At 36.3% G+C, this 19,287-nt stretch overlaps 1 protein-coding gene across 2 annotated transcripts in view; it reads left to right on the top strand.

Moving 5' to 3' along the window:
* The window catches only part of AGGF1 (angiogenic factor with G-patch and FHA domains 1), a 55,776-nt gene that overhangs the window by 13,458 nt on the left and 23,031 nt on the right, over window positions 1-19,287 (top strand). Inside the window, exons 6-10 of one of the 2 annotated variants that reach the window (XM_073234914.1) lie at window positions 5,098-5,428; window positions 6,486-6,597; window positions 7,452-7,503; window positions 11,330-11,431; window positions 12,346-12,511. In XM_073234914.1, the coding sequence (XP_073091015.1) occupies window positions 5,098-5,428; window positions 6,486-6,597; window positions 7,452-7,503; window positions 11,330-11,431; window positions 12,346-12,511 (763 nt within the window). The remainder of the gene's footprint in view (window positions 1-5,097; window positions 5,429-6,485; window positions 6,598-7,451; window positions 7,504-11,329; window positions 11,432-12,345; window positions 12,512-19,287) is intronic. The other variant, XM_073234916.1, reaches the window with a different exon arrangement.

The following is a 19,287-nucleotide window of genomic DNA, read 5'->3' as shown; positions in this document are numbered from 1 at the left end:
TAAGAGTGACTTGTAGTTTTCAGGGTATAGGTCTTTCACTTCTTTGGTTAGGTTTATTCCTAGGCATTTAATTCTTTTTGATGCAATTGTGAATGGAATTGTTTTCCTGATTTCTCTTTCTATTGGTTCATTGTTAGTGTATAGGAAAGCTACAGATTTCTGTGTGTTAATTTTGTATTCTGCAACTTTGCTGTATTCTGATATCAGTTCTGGTAGTTTTGGAGTGGAGTCTTTAGGGTTTTTTATGTACAATATCATGTCATCTGCAAATAGTGACAGTTTAACTTCTTCTTTACCAATCTGGATTCCTTGTATTTCTTTGCTTTGTCTGATTGCCGTGGCTAGGACCTCCAGTACTATGTTAAATAACAGTGGGGAGAGTGGGCATCCCTGTCTAGTTCCCGATCTCAGAGGAAAAGCTTTCAGCTTCTCGCTGTTCAGTATAATGTTGGCTGTGGGTTTATCATATATACCCTTTATTATGTTGAGGTGCTTGTCCTCTATACCCATTTTGCTGAGAGTTTTTATCATGAATGGATGTTGAATTTTGTCAAATGCTTTTTCTGCATCTATGGAGATGATCATGTGGTTTTTGTCTTTCTTTTTGTTGATGTGGTGGATGATGTTGATGGATTTTCGAATGTTGTACCATCCTCGCATCCCTGGGATGAATCCTTCTTGGTCATGGTGTATGATCCTTTTGATGTATATTTGAATTCGGTTTGCTAATATTTTGTTGAGTGCTTTTGCATCTACGTTCATCAGGGATATTGGCCTCTAGTTTTCTTTTTTGGTGGGGTCTTTGCCTGGTTTTGGTATTAGGGTGATGTTGGCTTCATAGAATGAGTTTGGGAGTATTCCCTCCTCTTCTATTTTTTGGAAAACTTTTAGGAGAATGTTCTTCCTTCTTTAAATATGCCTGGATTGCTATATACTTTCCTCTTAAGACTGCTTTTGCTGTATCCCACAGTAGTTGGGGCTTTGTGTTGTTGTTCTCATTTGTTCCCATAAATTGCTGGATCTCCATTTTGATTTGGTCATTGATCCATTGATTATTTAGGAGCGTGTTGTTAAGCCTCCATGTGTTTGTGAGCCTTTTTGCTTTCTTTGTACAGTTTATTTCTAGTTTTATGCCTTTGTGGTCTGAAAAGTTGGTTGGTAGGATTTCAATCTTTTGAAATTTACTGAGGCTCCTTTTGTGGCCTAGTATGTGGTCTGTTCTGGAGAATGTTCTATGTGCACTTGAGAAGTATGTGTATCCTGTTGCTTTTGGATGTAGAGTTCTGTAGATGTCTATTAGGTCCATCTGTTCTAGTGTGTGGTTTAGTGCCTCTGTGTCCTTACTTATTTTCTGTCAGGTGGATCTGTCCTTTGGAGTGAGTGGTGTGTTGAAGTCTCCTAGAATGAATGCATTGCATTCTATTTGCTCCTTTAGTTCTGTTAATATTTGTTTCAGGTATGTTGGCGCTCCTGTATTGGATATATATATATTTACAGTGGTTATATGCTCTTGTTGGACTGAGCCCTTTATCATTATGTAATGTCCTTCTTTGTCTTTTGTTACATTCTTTATTTTGAAGTCTGTTTTGTCTGATACCAGAATTGCAACACCTACTTTCTTCTCTTTGTTGTTTGCATGAAATATCTTTTTCCATCCCTTGACTTTAAGTCTGTGCATGTCTTTGGGTTTGAGGTGAGTCTCTTGTAAGCAGCATATGGCTTTTTTATCCATTCTATTACTCTGTGTCATTTGATTGGTGCATTCAGTCCATTTACATTTAGGGTGATTATTGAAGGTATGAACTTATTGCCATTGCAGGCTTTAAGTTTGTGGTTACCAAAGGTTCAGGGTTCGTTTCTTTACTGTCTTACTGTCTAACTTAACTTGCTTGTTGAGCTATTATAAACGCGGTCTGATGATTCTTTATTTCTCTCCCTTCTTATTCCTCTTCCTCTCTTCTTCATAAGTTGGGTGTTTTGTTCTGTGGTCTTTTTAGGAGTGCTCCCATCTAGAGCAGTCCCTGTAGGATGCCCTGAAGAGGTGGTTTGTGGGAGGCAAATTCCCTCAACTTTTGCTTGTCTGGGAATTGTTTAATCCCTCCTTCATATTTAAATGATAGTCGTGCTGGATACAGTAGTCTTGGTTCGAGGCCCTTCTGTTTCATTGCATTAAGTATATCATGCCATTCTCTTCTGGCCTGTAGAGTTTCTGTTGAGAAGTCTGATGATAGCCTGATGGCTTTTCCTTTGTAGGTAACCTTTTTTTTTTCTCTCTGGCTGCCTTTAATACTTTGTCCTTGTCTTTGATCTTTGCCATTTTAATTATTATGTGTCTTGGTGTTGCCTTCCTTGTGTCCCTTGTCATGGGAGTTCTGTGTACGTCTGTGGTCTGAGAGGCCATTTCTTCCCCTAGTTTGGGGAAGTTTTTGGCAATTATTTCTTCAAAGACACTTTCTATCCCTTTTTCCTCTCTCTTGTTCTTCTGGTATCCCTATAATGCATATACTGTTCCTTTTCGATTGGTCACTCAGCTCTCTTAAAATTCTTTCATTCCTGGAGATCCTTTTATCTCTCTCTGCATCAGCTTCTCTGCGTTCCTGTTCTCTGTTTTCTAGTCCATTAATGGTCTCTTGCATCTCGTCCATTCCGTTTCGATGTCCTTCCACAGCTTGTTTTATTTCTGTATTCTCCTTCCTTAGTTCTTACATATTTCTCTGCAAGTCCATCAGCATGGTTATGACTTTTGTTTTGCATTCTTTTTCAGAAAGACTGGCTAAATCTATCTCCCCAGGTTCCTTCTCAGGGGAAGATGTAGCAGATGCCGAAGCTGTGTGGGTTAGTCTTGTCTGGATCAAATTTTTTTGCCTTTTCATGTTGATATGTGCTATTGACTGTCAGCTGGGAGAGCCAAACTTTCCACTTGCTACTGGCCTTTCTTTACTGGAACAACCGCATCCCCTAGTGGCTTGTGTTGGGCAATTGCGTGTAGGCTGGGTCTTTGTGTCTTGCCTGGCTGGTATGGAGGAAGCTCCCTTGCTGAGGGCGTAGCCAGCCTCAGGCTGCTTCTCTGCTTTGGCCGTGCCCCGGAGGGGTAATGGACGGGGGGCTGTTTGGCTGTTTACCTCCGTGAGGGGTCTCAGAGCTGTTGCCCAGGGGGTTAGTGCACCCGGGTTTCCCTGGAATTTCCAGCTGCTGGACTGTGACGTGGGTTGTTTCCGTCCAGCTGTTGCGTCCCTGTCCCTTTAAGACTTTCAGAAAGCACTCGCTTTTCTTTTTCACAGGGGCATCAGCTTCGGGACCCGCTCACCCATCTTGCTGCCCTGTTTCCCTAGTATTCAGTACCCCACGCATGTACTCTGTCTGCGCTCTGGTCCAGATGGCTGGGGCTGGGTGTTCAGCAGTCCTGGGCTCCCTCTCCCTCCCCACTCCGACTCCTCTCCTGCCACCTGGTGCTGGGGTGAGGGGCGCTCAGGTCCCGCCGGGCTGGGGCTTGTATCTTACCCCTTTCACCAGGCACTGGGTTCTCACAGGTGTGGATGTAGTCTGGCTGTTGTCCTGTGTCTTCTGGTCTCTCTTTTAGGATTAGTTATATTTGTTGTATTTTCAAAAATATGTATGTTTTTGGGAAGAGATTCCCACTGTCCTACTTACGCCGCCATCTTGGCTCCTGGCAAAAAGTTTTTTAAAAGACCCTGTGGCAATTTTCACTCATTTTCCCCTGCATATGTTGGCCTACAAGCAGTAATAATAATAAAACATATGAGATTGAAAACTGCTTTTTTTTTTTTCAGAGTATATATATAGATAGGGAATTTTTTTCACAACAGCCTTTAAAGCTCTCACAGTTTTTCAGCCCCTTGCCCTTGCTCTTGTCCTTGGTGGGTGTATTGCTGGAAGTATATACATTTTATCATACTATGAGTGTTTAGCTACTCTCCAAACTGAATTTATGGTGCTATTAAAAATATGTGTTTGAGATACTCTCATATTTTATAAAATAACAGAGGAACCTATTAATTCACTTCATCATGTTGCTATAAGGTAGAAAGAAAATTCAGTGTGTGTTACAAACCAAAGGAAAAGGAGAAAAATAACTACTTTTTCTAAGGTTAAAATAATAGATTCATTTGTCAAAAGGCATGCCAAATATATGTGTATAATAATGAAGGGCTTATGCCAGGTAAGTAGGAATTTTGGCATAGAAAAGATATAACTGATTCATTTGTACTTTAAATTGTTGTGTATTATCAAATCAACTTAATGAAGTACTGTATTTAGCAAAATTTTAGTTCGGCTATATTAGGTACATTTGGATCTTTGAATTCCTGCTTGCAGTAATTAAAGGCGATTCTGTATTTTATGTGTGCTGGCTTGATTGGTTATAAGTTCAAAAAGAAAATTTAAGGTAGATGTATTTATTCTCTAGGCCTCACTGTCCAGTAAGGTAGCCACTAGCTACATATGACTATAGAACATTTGAAATATAGCTGGTGGTCTTATTAAGGTGTTAAGTACACTCAGTTTTGAAGACTTAGTACAGGAGGTCCATGTAAAATATTTCATTATTTTTATGTTGACTAAATGTTAATATTTATAGTTATGTAATATTTTGTAAATACTGGGTTAGATATAATGAATTTCACCTGCTTTTTACCTTTTTAATGTGGCTACTAGAAAATTTAAATTATAGCTTGTATTACATTTTTGTTGGATAGCATTGTTCTAGGCTGTTGCATGGTCCAAGCAATATGTGATGAGGGTCTAGACTGGGATAGTTAGGGCACTGAGAATAGCTAAGGAAAGAGAATTGAGATGAACTGTAACATAGTCTGTAGTGCTTGGTAATTGATTCCATGTGATGGTTAAGGGGATGTCAAAGATAACTATAAGGTTTTTGATTTGGATGATAAATGGATGGTAATGTCATTACCAAGAAAGGGAACATGAGAGGAAGAGGGGGTACAGATAATAGCAATTTTTATTTCACTGTATGTATATCTCACCAAATTCATTGAAACATTTAGTGTTTAAACCTTATAAGATTGTCATGTTTAAGACTATTCTCTCCTGTTCCCACCGCCTTGCCTATCTTTCCAGGATTTGAATTCAGAAGATCAAAAAACGTCCAGTATTGAACATGTAAGCTGCAGTGAGGGAGAAGATTTTGCAAATGTGAAAAAGAAAGCTAAAATAGACATTCGTTACAAAAACAGTCCCCTTCAATTCACTGTTCCAGTTAGCAGACAAACTATAGAATCTCATCTTAATGAAAACATCTATAGTTCGACTTCTTTTAAAGATGAGAAAATCATAGAGACTGATAGTGAGCCAGAAGAAGGTGAAATTACAGACTCTCAGACTGAGGACAGTTATGATGAAGACATTACCAGTGAAAACAATGAAACTGCAGAAGATACTGAGGATGAAGGTGAGCAAATACATTTTACATAAATAACCCAGTCTGGTCATTGTAAAAGAGCAATACAGTTAAAAATGTGTTATTAACTCATGTAGTATATCTGCCAAAAAGTAAACTGATTGTTTTAGTGACATTATGAAAATTACATGGGCTACCACTTGGTTATTTTCAAGATGTAGGGTATGAATAAATTACTAATAATGGGACCTTGAAGGTTGGTTGCATTGAATTGCCTAGACAATAGAGTACAAAATCAATTTACCTACATTCTGATCCTGAAGAATGTATTAAGTCTGTTTTAGTGTGTTAGATATTTGTCATACTTTTGTAATTGAGGTGGGGAAAGGCAAATTAACTTTAAAAAGTATAGACCATTGGTAGTACAACATGGAGAATATAGTTAATCGTTCTGTAACATCTTAGGACGATGATAGATAGTGACTGCACTAGAGGGGGTTAGGATTTAATAATATGGGTAACTGTTGAACCACAGTGTTGTATATTGAAACAACCGTAAGATTGTATATCAATGATACTTTAATAAAATAAATAAATAAAGGGATTGCAGCTGTTTTAAAAAAAAAATGTAGTCCATGAATTCAGCTACATAGGTATTATAGTAAGTCTTTGTTTATTTGAGGATATAAAGATATACTTTTAAAACTCAGGATTTCGTATTGGGAGTACATGAGCTTATTTTGTTCTTAATGTAATTTCACTTTTTTTAAAAAAGGTAGATTCAATTTTTCTAACATAATATAAAATGCTTGTTTGGGATATTTTCAAATTCCAAGACCCTAAAAAAGAGAGAGTTGATTTTTTAACAATTGTGATAGATGCTGAATTTGCTGAATACCTTTAGGTTGATCACTTTAAGTTGATAACAGTGTTAAGCCTTACTCATTGTGTGTGTCATTTTGCAGAATTTAAGAAGGTTGTTTTAAATAGAATTAAGATATTTTTATCAGTAAATTTTTATTTTATGGATGCCTACTACTCATATCTAGACATTTCTATTTTTTTCCATAGCATTTGAATTAATATTTACCCACTTTTTCTTTGGCAGATGAAGAAAAAATTTGGCCCCCATGTATTAGAGTAATTGTTATTAGATCACCAGTATTGCAGACAGGATCCCTGTTTATCATTACAGCTGTAAACCCTGCTACAATTGGAAGGTAAGCATGTTTACTATTATTATATTTGTATATTTGACTTACTCCAGTAGATTGTGCATTTCTTTGAGTAGTTATCATGAAATATGCATGGTGTTTGTTGAATAGGCAAAAAAAATGACATCCATGTCCTTCCCTCTCCTACTCAGTATTATTGACATTTACCTTTTGTTGTTTGCTTTTGGAAGTCAGTTAAGGATACAACTTCATAATCCCTTAAGGGGACTGCCTATGTAAAGATAAAATTTTGATGATGCTTTCTACAGAAATTTTATCATTTTCTTACCCTTTGTACTGCCCTTTTTAGGTTTAAATAACTTAAGCCTGGTATTGGGGGTCTTCTCTGCTTCTTTTCCTTTACTGCTTTGTAACTCATAATCAGCTTGTAGAGAGGTAGATTTTAATCTGGAGTAGGATAATTTCATTTCTTCCCAGTGGGAAAGACAGTCTATCCTTAATTCATACTCTACACAATTTCTTCATCTTAAATTCTTGAAGAATAGTATGCTCTTTTTACCTGTAGTAATAGAAGTGGAAACAGTCAACAGATCTGGATAAATATAAAGGATATTTTGTCCCACTGGCTGTTTATTAGCCTGGAGTAGAGGTACTGAAGAATAAAAGTAATTCTGAACCTCTTTCCAAACAGGAAATTTAGAATAGAATTAAGAAAACTGGACTTAAGAGTGATAGACTTGCATTTTAACATTATCTTTTTTTTGTTTTTGTTTCTTTAACATTATCTTTAAAAAATAGAAAACCTATCTTTAAAAAAGAATTCTTTCCATGTCACTGTAAGTGCTGCATTTATATATATGTTTCAGAAATTATTAAAGACATTTTACTTAACTCTGCAGAGAAAAAGATATGGAACATACTCTCCGAATCCCTGAAGTTGGTGTCAGTAAGGTAAGCTCTTTGATTTTTCAAAGATAGCCCCTTAGGTGTAATTTTATAAATTATGGCAGAAGGCTTTGGGATTTTCCCATTTAAAAAAAAGGTTAATAGTCAATGTAGTAATGGTAATGAAAGCAATTCAGGTTTATTCTACTGCTTGAAAAAATAATTCCTTATTACAATTTATATCACAATTTGGTTTAACTATGTTATGTTTAATTTTTAACAGTCTGGAACAGGAGTAGAAAATGTGAATTAATTTAAGTATTAAAGTAATACCTATTTATAACAAATACTTATTGAATGAAATAAATATGCTGGATATTATGACAGTTCAAAAATGAATCAGACCTTCATTCAGGCTACTTTAGTAGATGGTTACTTTGAGTCCAGAGTATTTTACAACCCAAGAACAGTTTATTCTCTATCACCCAGGGCTCTCCATTCACACATTTTCCTAGTTGAATCTCTAAAAATGCAGAAAAAAGATGGTTGGGTTTTGAAAGCAATAAGAAAAGAGTTGCAACTTAAGCTATCAGTAGAAAAAATCAAATGTTAAGCTGCTGAGCTCTTCATACTTCAGATTTATCTTTTCCTTTACTATATTTTTTGTAGTTTTCCCCTTCCTTCTGTGGTTATTATCATTTTCCTGTTTTTTTTGACCATTCATCATCCCCGTTTTGTTACTATTTAGTAGACTATAACATCGATCTCAAGTATATATTTTATGTGATTTTTGTCTTTTTGGAATGAAATTTGTTTCCCATTGCTTGAAAGTCCAAATGTTTTTACTTTATTTGGACTCATTCATAGGGGAGAAAATCCTCATAATCTTAAATCTGACCAAATTATCTTTTTTTTTTTAACTTCCTTATGACCCTTCATTCTTCTGCATCCGAAGAAAACCCAGTCTGTAACTTAAATAGCAAAGAAGTCCTTCTCTCACTCCAATCTAAATATAGGTAGTTCTCTGGTGGCATTTCAGCTTTTTCTTTCTTTGAAACAAACATGTCCACTGATGGGGTAGATAATTTGTTAGCTATGTGAAATCAGTTTGACAATATATATCACACATATCCAGGTAGATGAAAAAAATTAAATAAATGCGCTTCTACATTTAGTATTAATATTAGGGGGAAAAAAACAGAAATGTTTAAGCACTGGATACAAGACTTTCTTAGTTCAAAAAAAAAAATCATAGATGGCCAGATAATATTGAGTAATTTAAAATTTGAAACTGTACGTCAAACAAATTTAAAAGGCAGATGAGGACAGTCAGACAAATATGACAAAATATATATCCTTTATATTTTAAAAGCTCATACAAATGCATTTTTTCAAACCCCACTGTGACACCAATAGGTAAATGAGTAAAGGACACAAATAATTTAAAATAAAGGAAATGCCATGGTTAATATATGAAAACCATTAGATCTTCCTAGTAATTTAAGAAATATAAATGAAGCCTAGATAATGGTTTTCATTCATATTTATTACGTATCATTCCTATTAGAGCATAATTTAGAAAAGCTCTTTGAAATGATGTTTCAAGTCAAAAAACTTGAAACTGTTTAAATATTTTGTTATAGTTACCATTCTAAATAAACCCAATTGAAAAAATTCAACAAAGGACATAAAGAGAAAATTTACAGAAGAGAAAACCTAAATGGCTAAGAATATAAGAAAAGGTTTAACCTCAATAGTAATCAGAGAAATGCAAATTAAAGTCACAATGATGAGATCTAATTTCATACTTATTATGCTTGCAAAAACTAAAAATTCTGGTATTCAATATCAAGTATTGAATAAGTCTACATAAAGCAACAGAGTTCTTACAGACTGCTGTTGGGAATGTAGATTAATATAATCACTTTGGAAAACAATATGGCAATATGTAATAAAATTTAAGATTTATATATCCTATGGCTTAGCAATTTTATTCCTAAGTATATGTCCCAGAGAAAGACTTGTTTGTCCACAAGAAGGATGGCAAATATAAGAACCTTCAAAGAAACATTTTTTAGAAATAATAAAACTTTGGAAAAAACCTGGATGTCCATCATCAGAAGAATATATAGATTGGGTACATCCATACAGTGGGTTACCATTCAGCAAAATGGCACAAGTGTGCACCACAACTAAACGCACCTCACAATATAATACCCAAAGAAATGAAATATATATACAGTAGCATGCATTCATCAGAACTCATCAAACTGTATATTTAAGACCCATGTATTTCCTGTATATAAATTAAATCAATAAAAAATTCATGCAGTCTGATTCCCATTTATATCAAGTTCCAAATTAGGTAAAATAAACGTAGTTTATAGATACATACATATTGGTAGAAGTCTAAAGAGATGCATCATGCTTAAATAAACATCAAAAACTTCTGGAAAGGAAGGGTGGGGGATGGACAAAGGGAGATACATATTGATGGATAATAATTTATTTTCTTTTAAATACCTGAGGTAAATATGACACAATTCATTAAAGTTGGGTCATGGGTAGATAAGTCCAATGTAGTCTTTGGTGTATTTAAAGTAAGTTTATGTTTATGAAACTTAAAAAGAACTTTTTTGAGATATAGTCCACATACCATATACGGTGTACCCATCGAAAGTATGTATTTCAAAGGTTTTAACATATGCACAGAGTTGTGTGACCATTACTGCAATCAACTTAATGCCTGAAAGAACTAAAAATTCTGACAATACCATTTCATCATCATGAAAAACATCATACTCTATGGTAGTCACTCCCCATTTTCTGCCAACCTCCTCAGCCTTTGACAGCCACTGTTCTACTTTCTGTCTCTATGGCCTTGCCTATTCTGCATATTTCATATAAATGGAATCATGGTAGTCTTTTGTGACTAGCTTTTTCACTTAACATGTCTTCAAGATTCATACATGTTGTAGCATGTATCAGTATTTTAATAGTCAAATATTCCATTGTATGGGTATATTACATTTTGTTTATTCATCGATTAATGGACATTTGCATTGCTTTCACTTTTTCGCTACTAAGAATAATGCTGCTTTGAACGTTCATGTACAAGTTTTTGTTTGGACATAGGTTTTCATTTCTCTTGATACATATTTAGGAATAGGATTGTTGGGTCACATAGTAACTCTCTGTTTAATCTTTCAAGGAACTGTCTGACCCAGAGTAGCTGCAACATTTTACATTCCACTAGCAGTGTATTAATTAGGAAATTTTAAATATTTCTATACACATCTTTATCCAATTAAATAGATATGTATTGAGTACATGCCTAATATATGTGAAGCACTGTTTTATGCATTGAATGGTGAACAAAAATCTCAACTAATATAAGCAGTAACCATAAGCAATACAGTGACATTCACTTATGCAGAATTTCACATAATGTGTTTCATACACAAAGGGCTGCAGAGCAAGGAGGGGGAGGGAGTGATGAGTCCTGAATACTGAAAATCTGGATAACTGAGAAGTTGACCTTGAATGTTTCAAATCAACTTTTGTATTAAGAATTTTTAATGATACACTTACATTGGGTGAAAAAATGATTTCAGATTATATATATAGTGTTATTGCAACTATATTATAATAGTTGAAAAGGTAGGACACACACTGAGTTATTAATGGTAATTATAGATGGAATTATAGGTGACTTTTTCTTCTGTAGCTTCCACATTTCTATCAGAAGCATTATAATACTTTTATATTCAGAAAAAAGTATTAAAAATAATAAAAGTTAAATTTTCATAAAGTCCATCACATCCAGATGTTATCATGGTTAGATATATATATTTATATATATTACTTTGTAATTACCTGGCTTTTTTTTAAGTTTCATGCAGAAATTTATTTTGACCATGACTTACAAAGTTATGTCCTAGTGGATCAAGGCAGTCAAAATGGTACAATTGTTAATGGAAAACAGATTCTTCAGGTGAGTGTGTATGTATTAATTAATTACTTGCATAATTTAAAAATTGACTTAAAATTTTTTATTCTTGAAGGTTCTAGTTACTATATATCATTTACTTCAGATTAGTATTCAAACCCAAATGTTTAATGTGGAAGGGAATTCCCAGAAAGGGCTGAAAAAGTGTGTAAGTGGATGCTTGACTGTTGAGTTTTAACTTCTAATTATCTGTGCCTTATTTTTAGAGATAAATGCATATTAAAGTTATTTACAATACATGTAACTATAGCAATTTCAGGGGCCCTTCTTTTTTGTGTGTTTTTAAAAAAAATTGTTTTAATGAAAAAAAATTGTTTTAATGGAAATGTTGTTAGACTGGAAACTCCTGCAAGGCAGGGGCTATGGCTATCCGGTTAACTCTTCTATCCCCAACTTGTAGCAAAGTGCATGGCACATAATGAATGTATTGAACAGAGAGAGAGAGAGAGGCCTTATTCTTAGTCTGTAAGAATCAAAAATGAAATAAAACTGAATTAATTTTACTTCAGAGAGAAAAGAGAAAAGAAGAGGGAGAAATGGAAATTATGCACTTATCCCCTTAACACTTCATCTTTTTGAATGTGATGATAACTCATTTTGGTAATAGATTGAATTTCAGATGGATATTTCTTTGGTAGGATTGGGCATGGACATAGGGAGATTAGTGGATTTTGATAACATAAAAATTAGAAGTTGCTCAGTTCAGCTATTTACTTCTCCACTAGTAGAACTTACAGATCATTCTCAAGTTGTGGCAATCTGTGCATGGGTGTGTCAAATGTGTGTCTATCTCATTAAGAACCATCTCAAATATTTTTTGTTGAAATCATACATGATAGTAGAGATAAAATAGCCATATGTAACTCTAAGATTTCTGTTTTATAATTTTTCCCCTGTAGCCTAAAACTAAATGTGATCCTTATGTACTTGAGCATGGAGATGAAGTAAAAATTGGAGAGACTGTGCTGTCCTTTCACATTCACCCTGGCAGTGATACCTGTGATGGTTGTGAACCAGGGCAGGTTAGAGCTCACCTTCGTCTTGATAAGAAGGATGATTCTTTTGGTATGTGAACCATATTATTAGGCATGTAAACTGTTGTCTTTAATTCATTGGAGTATTCTAAAAAAAGTATCAGCTATTAGGTTCATATCTAATTGATATAATACTGTGTTGAGGTGCATTTATATTTCACTGAGTGTTATCACATGAAACTAAGAAATTACATGTATTTGAAATTTGAAATCTAAACTAATAAATTATGATTTTTCTATGTAATAATTTTACTGTGCAGTTATAGTATTAAATTCCTTTCTGACCAGGAAAGGTAATCATTGACTTTGTTTTTGGTAATGCAGTTCAGTAGGCTTTTGAAGCTGCATTGCAGTGATAGCTAAATGTCCTTCTAAAGGGTAATTGTGACATAATTATAATAAAGAGTGGTTTCCTTTTAATATTTATTTACTGATATGAAAAAGTCATTCCCAGTTAAACTCTGTCAAACAATAATATAACAGAGAAAATAACAGGACAAACTAGGTATTAAGAGTTATTGGGAGGGGGCGGAGCCAACATGGTGGAGTGAGTAGGACAGTGGGAATCTCCTCCCAAAAACATGTATAGTTTTGAAAATACAAAAATACAACTAATCCTAAAAGAGAGACCAGAAAACACAGGACAACAGCCAGACTACATCTACACCCATGAGAACCCAGCGCCTGGTGAAAGGGGTAAGATACAAGCCCCGGCCCGGTGGGACCCGAGCACACCTCCCCCTACCTCCCAGCAGGAGGGAGAGGTAGCCCAGGACTGCTAAACACCCAGCCCCAGCCACCCGCATCAGAGCGCACAGTGCATGCGTGGAGGGCTGGAAACTAGGGAAATAGTGCAGCAAGACCTCTGAGCGGGTGCTGAAGCTGATGCCCCTGTAACAAAGAAATGCGAGTGCTTTTTAAAAGTCTTAAAGGGACAGGGATTTAACAGCTAGACGGAAACAACACAGATCACAGCCCAGTGGCTGGAAATTACAGGGAAAACCGGGAGCACTAGCACTAAACCCCTGGGCAACAGCTCTGAGACCCCTCACAGAGGTAAACAGCCAAACAGCCCACCCCCATCCATTACCCCTCTGGGCGCTGCGAAAGCAGAGAAACAACCTTAAGCAATACACGCCCACAGAAAGGCAGAAAGGAAAATTCCTACACTTTGGGAGGGCAAGACACAAAGACCCAGCGTACATGCAATTACACAACACAAGCCACTAGGGGTCGCAGTTGTTCCAGTAAAGAAAGGCCAGGAGCAAGTGAAAAGTTTGGCCCTCCCAGCTGACAGTCAATAGCACCTGTCAACATGAAAAGACAAAAAAAATATGATCCAGACAAGACTAACCCAGACAGCTTCGGCATCTGCTACATCTTCCCCTGAGAAGGAACCTGGGGAGATAGATTTAGCCAGTCTTCCTGAAAAAGAATGCAAAACAAAAGTCATAACCATGCTGATGGACTTGCAGAGAAATATGCAAGAACTAAGGAAGGAGAATACAGAAATAAAACAAGCTGTGGAAGGACATCGAAACGGAATGGACGAGATGCAAGAGACCATTAATGGACTAGAAAACAGAGAACAGGAACGCAGAGAAGCTGATGCAGAGAGAGATAAAAGGATCTCCAGGAATGAAAGAATTTTAAGAGAGCTGAGTGACCAATCGAAAAGGAACAATATACGCATTATAGGGATACCAGAAGAAGAAGAGAGAGGAAAAAGGGATAGAAAGTGTCTTTGAAGAAATAATTGCCAAAATCTTCCCCAAACTAGGGGAAGAAATGGCCTCTCAGACCACAGACATACACAGAACTCCCATGACAAGGGACACAAGGAAGGCAACACCAAGACACATAATAATTAAAATGGCAAAGATCAAAGACAAGGACAAAGTATTAAAGGCAGCCAGAGAGAAAAAAAAAAGGTTACCTACAAAGGAAAAGCCATCAGGCTATCATCAGACTTCTCAACAGAAACTCTACAGGCCAGAAGAGAATGGCATGATATTCTTAATGCAATGAAACAGAAGGGCCTTGAACCAAGAATACTGTATCCAGCACGACTATCATTTAAATATGAAGGAGGGATTAAACAATTCCCAGACAAGCAAAAGTTGAGGGAATTTGCCTCCCACAAACCACCTCTTCAGGGCATCCTACAGGGACTGCTCTAGATGGGAGCACTCCTAAAAAGACCACAGAACAAAACACCCAACATATGAAGAAGAGAGGAAGAGGAATAAGAAGGGAGAGAAATAAAGAATCATCAGACCGCGTTTATAATAGCTCAACAAGCGAGTTAAGTTAGACAGTAAGACAGTAAAGAAGCGAACCCTGAACCTTTGGTAACCACAAACTTAAAGCCTGCAATGGCAATAAGTTCATACCTTTCAATAATCACCCTAATGTAAATGGACTTAATGCACCAATCAAAAGACACAGAGTAATAGAATGGATAAAAAAGCAAGATCCATCCATATGCTGCTTACAAGAGACTCACCTCAAACCCAAAGACATGCACAGACTTAAAGTCAAGGGATGGAAAAAGATATTTCATGCAAACAACAAAGAGAAGAAAGTACGTGTTGCAATTCTGGAATCAGACAAAACAGACTTCAAAATAAAGAAAGTAACAAAAGACAAAGAAGGACATTACATAATGATAAAGGGATCAGTCCAACAAGAGGATATAACCATTGTAAATATATTTGCACCCAATACAGGAGTGCCAACATACCTGAAACAAATATTAACAGAACTAAAGGAGCAAATAGAATGCAATGCATTCATTCTAGGAGACTTCAACACACCACTCACTCCAAAGGACAGATCCACCTGACAGAAAATAAGTAAGGACACAGAGGCACTAAACCACACACTAGAACAGATGGACCTAATAGACATCTACAGAACTCTACATCCAAAAGCAACAGGATACACATACTTCTCAAGTGCACATGGAACATTCTCCAGAACAGACCACATACTAGGCCACAAAAGGAGCCTCAGTAAATTCCAAAAGATTGAAATCCTACCAACCAACTTTTCAGACCACAAAGGTATAAAAGTAGAAATAAATTCTACAAAGAAAACAAAAAGGCTCACAAACACATGGAGGCTTAACAACACGCTCCTAAATAATCAGTGGATCAATGACCAAATCAAAATGCAGATCCAGCAATGTATGGAAACAAATGACAACAACAACACTAAGCCCCAACTTCTGTGGGACACAGGAAAAGCAGTCTTAAGAGGAAAGTATATAGCAATCCCGGCATATTTAAAGAAGGAAGAACAATCCCAAATGAATGGTCTAATGTCACAATTATCAAAATTGGAAAAAGAAGAACAAATGAGGCATAAGGTCAGCAGAAGGAGGGACATAATAAAGATCAAAGAAGAAATAAATAAAATTGAGAAGAATAAAACAATAGCAAAAATCAATGAAACCAAGAGCTGGTTCTTCGAGAAAATAAACAAAATAGATAAGCCTCTAGCCAGACTTATTAAGAGGAAAAGAGAGTCAGCACAAATCAACAGAATCAGAAACTAGAAACGAAAAATCACGACGGACCCACAGAAATACAAAGAATTATTAGAGAATACTATGAAAACCTATATGTAACAAGCTGGGAAACCTAGGAGAAATGGACAACTTCCTAGAAAAATACAACCTTCCAAGACTGACCCAGAAAAAAACAGAAAATCTAAACAGACCAATTACCAGCAACGAAATTGAAGCAGTAATAAAAAAACTACCACAGAACAAAACCCCTGGGCCAGATGGATTTACCTCGGAATTTTATCACACATACAGAGAAGACATAGTACCCATTCTCCTTACAGTTTTCCAAAAAATAGAAGAGGAGAGGATACTCCAAACTCATTCTATGAAGCTAACATCACCCTAATACCAAAACCAGGCAAAGACCCCACCAAAAAAGAAAACTACAGACCAATATCCCTGAAGAACGTAGAGGCAAAAATACTCAACAAAATATTAGCAAACCGAATTCAAAAATATATCAAAAGGATCATACACCATGACCAAGTGGGACTCATCCCAGGGATGCAAGGATGGTACAACATTCGAAAATACATCAACATCATCCACCACATCAACAAAAAGAAAGACAAAAGCCACATGATCATATCATCTCCATAGATGCAGAAAAAGCATTTGACAAAATTCAACATCCATTCATGATAAAAACTCTCAGCAAAATGGGTATAGAGGGCAAGCACCTCAACATAATAAAGGCCATTTATGAGAAACCCACAGCCAACATTATACTGAACAGCGAGAAGCTGATAGCTTTTCCTCTGAGATCGGGAACTAGACAGGGATGCCCACTCTCCCCACTGTTATTTTACATAGTACTGGAGGTCCTAGTCACGGCAATCAGACAAAACAAAGAAATACAAGGAATCTAGATTGGTAAAGAAGAAGTTAAACTGTCACTATTTGCAGATGACATGATATTGTACATAAAAAACCCTAAAGACTCCACTCCAAAACTACTGGAACTGATATCGGAATACAGCAAAGTTGCAGGATACAAAATTAACCCACAGAAATCTGTAGCTTTCCTATACACTAACAATGAACCAATAGAAAGAGAAATCAGGAAAACCATTCCATTCACAATTGCATCAAAAAGAATAAAATACCAAGGAATAAACCTAACCAAAGAAGTGAAAGACCTATACCCTGAAAACTACAAGTCACTCTTAAGAGAAATTAAAGGGGACACTAACAAATGGAAACTCATCTATGCTCATGGCTAGGAAGAACTAATATCATCAAAATGGCTATCCTGCCCAAAGCAATATACAGACTTGATGCAATCCCTCTCAAATTACCAGCAACATTCTTCAATGAACTGGAGCAAATAATTCAAAAATTCATATGGAAACACCAAAGACCCTGAATAGCCAAAGCAATCCTGAGAAAGAAGAATAAAGTAGGGGGATCTTACTCCCCAACTTCAAGCTCTATTACAAAGCCATAGTAATCAAGACAATTTGGTACTGGCACAAGAACAGAGCCACAGACCACTGGAACAGACTAGAGACTCCAGACATTAACCCAAATGTACATGGTCATTTAATATTTGATAAAGGAGCCATGGACATACAATGGAGAAATTACAGTCTCTTCAACAGATGGTGCTGGCAAAACTGGACAGCTACATGTAAGAGAATGAAACTGGATCATTTTCTAACCCCATATACAAAAGTAAACTCAAAATGGATCAAAGACCTGAATGTAAGTCATGAAACCATTAAACTCTTGGAAAAAAACATAGGCAAAAATATCTTAGACATAAACATGAGTGACCTCTTCTTGAACATATCTCCCCGGGCAAGGAAAACAGCAAAAATGAACAAGTGAAACTATATTAAGCTGAAAAGCTTCTATACAGCAAAAGACACCATCAATAGAACAAAAAGGAACCCTACAGTATGAGAAAATATATTTGAAAATGACACATCCGATAAAGGCTTGACGTCCAGATTATATAAAGAGCTCACATGCCTCAACAAACAAAAAACAAATAACCCAATTAAAAAATGGGCAGAGGAACTGAACAGACAGTTCTCTAAAAAAGAAATACAGATGGCCAACAGACACATGAAAAGATGCTCCACATCACTAATTATCAGAGAAATGCAAAATAAAACTACAATGTGGTATCACCTCACACCAGTAAGGATGGCTACCACCCAAAACACAAACAACAACAAATGTTGGCGAGGCTGTGGAGAAATGGGAACCCTCCTACACTGCTGGTGGGAATGTAAATTAGTTCAACCATTGTGGAAAGCAGTATGGAGGTACATCAAAATGCTCAAAACAGACATACTATTTGACCCAGAAATTGCACTCCTAGGAATTTACCCTAAGAACTCAGTAATCAAGTTTGAGAAAGACAGATGCACCCCTATGTTTATCGCAGCACTATTTACAATAGCCAAGAATTGGAAGCAACCTAAATGTCCATTGATAGATGAATGGATAAAGAATATGTGCTACATATACACAATGGAATACTACTCAGCCATAAGAAAAGGGCAAATCATACCATTTGCAGCAACCTGGATGGAGCTGGAGGGTATTATGCTCAGTGAAACAAGCCAAGCAGAGAAAGAGAAATACCAAATGATTTCACTCACCTGTCGAGTATAAGCACAAAGGAAAAACTGAAGGAACAAAATAGCAGCAGAATCACAGAACTCAAGAATGGACTAACAGGTACCAAAGGGAAAGGGTCTGGGGAAGATGGGTGGGTAGGGAGGGATAAGGGGTGGGGGAGAAAAAGGGGGTATTAAGATTTGCATGCTTGGGGGGTTTGGAGAAAGGCGAGGGCTGTACAACACAGAGAAGACAAGTGATGATTCTACAATATTTTGCTACACTGATGGACTGTGACTGTAAAGGGGTATATAGGGGGGACCTGGTATAGGGGAGAGCCTAGTAAAGTATTGATCATGTATGTGTAGATTGATGATAAAAAAATTTTAAAAAAAGCAGTTCCTGTGTGGTGACCTCCAGTGAGTTCTACACAATGATATAAAGGGCATATCAAAGTGTGGGCAAAGGGTCTGTTTGTGTTTATACAGACGATCAAAGCCTAATTTGGCTACCCTGAAAATGAACTAACATACGCTTTGAAAAAGAACTTCCAACATCAGCACTCTTGGGAAGACTCATGCCAGATGATGATCATCAAAAAACCCCAACAAAGATTCACGCACTGCTACAGCTGTAGATGCACTCATCCCACCGGTTCCTGGACT

The sequence above is a fragment of the Manis javanica genome, chromosome 1 (genome assembly GCF_040802235.1).
Source record: "Manis javanica isolate MJ-LG chromosome 1, MJ_LKY, whole genome shotgun sequence".
Classification (NCBI taxonomy): Eukaryota; Metazoa; Chordata; class Mammalia; order Pholidota; family Manidae; genus Manis; species Manis javanica.
Note: the sequence above shows the minus strand (reverse complement) of the source record. Positions and strands in the feature narration are given on the sequence as shown.